Source organism: Limulus polyphemus, unplaced genomic scaffold (genome assembly GCF_000517525.1).
Source record: "Limulus polyphemus unplaced genomic scaffold, Limulus_polyphemus-2.1.2 Scaffold1112, whole genome shotgun sequence".
Lineage (NCBI taxonomy): Eukaryota > Metazoa > Arthropoda > Merostomata > Xiphosura > Limulidae > Limulus > Limulus polyphemus.
In genome coordinates, this window is record NW_013666722.1 from 123,993 (window position 1) to 127,373 (window position 3,381).

The 3,381-nt window shown below is 31.3% G+C and overlaps 1 protein-coding gene across 1 annotated transcript in view; it reads right to left on the bottom strand.

Annotated features, from left to right (window-relative positions):
- Positions 1–3,381, bottom strand: part of LOC106462181 (flocculation protein FLO11-like) — a gene marked incomplete at its 3' end in the record, with an annotated part of 170,043 nt that overhangs the window by 123,523 nt on the left and 43,139 nt on the right. The window contains exon 6 of the mRNA XM_022389372.1: positions 2,320–2,439. Coding sequence (XP_022245080.1) covers positions 2,320–2,439 — 120 coding nt within the window. The remainder of the gene's footprint in view (positions 1–2,319; positions 2,440–3,381) is intronic.

Genomic DNA, 3,381 nt, shown 5'->3' on the forward strand with positions numbered 1-3,381 from the left:
GGACTTTGTTTATAACCAAGAAACCACTATTTTGTACTAAACTTTGCTCAGGACCTTGTCTATAACCAAGAAACCATTATATTGTACTAAACTTTGCTCAGGACTTTGTCTATAACCAAGAAAGCATTAGTTTGTACTAAACTTTGCTCAGAACCTTATCTATAACCAAGAAATCACTATTTTGTACTAAAGGTTGCTCAGGATTTTCTTTATAACCAAGAAACCACTATTTTACACTAATGTTTGCTCAGGACTTTGTTTATAACCAAGAAACCATTATTTTGTACTAAACTTTGCTCAGGACCTTGTCTATAACCAAGAAACCACTATTTTGTACTAAACTTTGCTCAGGACCTTGTTAATAACCAAGAAACCACTATTTTGTACTAAACTTTGCTCAGGACTTTGTCTATAACCAAGAAACTACGACTTTTAACTGAACCTCGCTCAGAACCATGTCTAAACTTACAAAATCACATCCTTGTACTACTAAACTTTGCTCAAGACCTTGTCTTAACCAAGAAACCACGACTTTGAACTGAACCAAGCTCAGGACCTTCTCTATAACCATAAAACCACGACCTTATACTAAAATTCGTAAGGTTTATAACCAAGAAATCTCGACTTTCTACTAAATGTATAAACTATTACACTAAAGAATGAGATCCCAGCCTCTTAACTATGCTTATTTTTAATGTATTATGGTGTGTGTGTTTTTTATCATTTTTACACAATACATCATTTGGTCTTTCTTATTGTGCATAAATGTTTGTTTGCACATGTATTCTGTTGTTTTCTCAGTCTGAATGGTGAATTATAAATTTTGGAACACATTTATTATTAAGTGAAACATGAGGTAGGATAACGTAAGATTGGAATAGTATACGTCATTTTATTTTATTTTGGCATAATAAAACGGGACTATAATTTAAAGGTATATATAAATTGCAAAAATATGGATATGCAAAAGATCAAATATATTTTTATATAATATCAAAAGCTGAAATTCGAATTTCATTTTTCCTTCGAATAATTTTATACCAAACGCACTTAATTTTGTCAGTTACTTTATACTAATGTGTTACGCATATTGATGGAAAAGTAGGGGTATAAACTTTCAATCATTCTGCGTCTGGCTGATATTTGAAACTTTATGATCAGAAAATTACATTTTAAATACTTCTAAGCTTAAATTATACGGATATAAATCAGTATTGGAATATATACATATAGAACATAAGTAAGGTATACATACACATACAGTTGTATATCTAGGTGGTATGAGTTTTGAAACATACAATGATGAAATTGCATGAAGTCATCAGTTGGCCACTGTCATTGTTAGCAAAGTTTTCAGTTGTAAACCAAAGAACACAAGTCAAGGTTTTCCCACTTTAATAGGTTTAAGTTAAGGCTGAATCTTTTTCCAAAACACCAATGCTATATAATACAACTAAAATTTATTTATGGTTTCAATTTAAAGAAACAAGGTAATATTCATTAAAACATAAACACACATATTTACGTCTATGTATAAGCTGATTATAACTTGTTAGCATCAAGTGCAACCTTCTGATTACTTATATATTTTTTTTGTGCTCCACTTTTCACCAAAGTGAAAGATGAAGTGATAAAGGTCAAATAAATCCTTACTGAAGTCAACTCACAGATATGAGGTTTAAGCCAAGAAATGTAGTGAACACACTTTGATGGATGTGTTATTATGATTAATGCTACTTTTGCTTTCATATCTCAACCAATGTCCATTGGTCAACTTCGTCCTTTATTTAATATAAACATAGTTGTCGTGTATTAATTATGTGTTAGATTAGTTAAAGAGTTTTTGTTAACCCTAATTTAATTTAAATTAAAACAGATTCAAACAGTTCTACCTAACATTTTTAATTTGCCATTTTCTAAGCTATTTTAATTGTTGACATAGTGTTGTTTAATTTCGAATGTCATTGTTACGTTACTTGAAATACACATATCTAATTTGGCCTACGACAACTGGCCTCAAGTTGGTTGCTTATTCACGTCTCCGACAATGCATTAAATCACATTTAGATAATCATGATTTAAATACACGCAGTATGTTTGTGCTAGTTTAAATTACGTTTCAAAACAAACTTGAAATTAAAGTTTATTCTTATATTTCTATTAAATAGCTTTGTAGAAACGTTAGTGATATGAAACATAAGGACTAATTACTGGGACATAGAGATAAAAACGAAAAAACATACTCTGGACATCTACATGAGATGTGCTTTTTTTTGTGGTCTCGTATATTTACTTGTATTTTATGCGTTAAACACTTACTTTCTGGAAACTCAATATCACGGTATTCACGGACTATTTTGAAGTATTTCCCATAATCTGGTTGCCATGCACAAAACCCACTTTCAAATGTACAAGATACTTCTTTTACAGATGGCACTCCTGAAAAATGTAACAAACATATAACAGTAAATTTCATAATTTAAGATAAAGCGTTGTAAATAAGGAATGAATAAGTATAAATTGCTGGCAAATTAGCCTCCAACTTAAATACCAAATATATTGTGTTATATTTTAGATACTTTGCATTCATAGTTGAATATTTACTAGAGAAAGTTTTCTAACATACATGGCTAAGCATTTAGTATAATAAGCATTCTCCCATTCGTTCCTCGACATTAATATAGTAAATACCCTCACAATCATGCCTCGACATCAGTATAGCAACTTTCATTTCGTAAAACGATGTCTCGATATTAATATAGTATGTGTTATTACAGCTTAGCCTTATTACGTAATGGTAAAGCGTTCTTAAAGCTAAGTCTCAACATAACATAACATTTTGGAACAACATGGGACCTATTGGGCTATCTCGGCTGTTCCATCTTTTAAACTAAACTAAAACTATTAATAATTATTTTTTTAAATCTTAAAACCAGCCCTTATCATTCTTATACTTACCAAGCTTTCTCTTAAACTCACTTAAATTCACTGATTCCAGAACATCCGAAGGCAACCCTTTCCAAAGGCCAACCACCTTGTTACGAAAATAAAACTATCTTAGCTGAACATGACTCCTACCTTGCCTGCTAATTCTCTTTACAATCTTAAACACCTCAATCAGATCCTCCCTAACTCTTCTTTTTTCAAGAGAAAACAATATGAGAGATTTCAACCTCCCCCCGTACGATAACCCCTCCATCCCAGGCACCATTCTAGTAACCCTTTTCTGAACCCTTTCCAACAATTCAATGTCTTTTCTAATGTATGGAGCCAAAGACTAAACACAATATTCCAAATGGTACCTAACCAGTGATCTGTCCAATGAAATTATAACCTCTTTATACTTGTATTCAGTATTTCTGTAGATACAACTAAAATCCT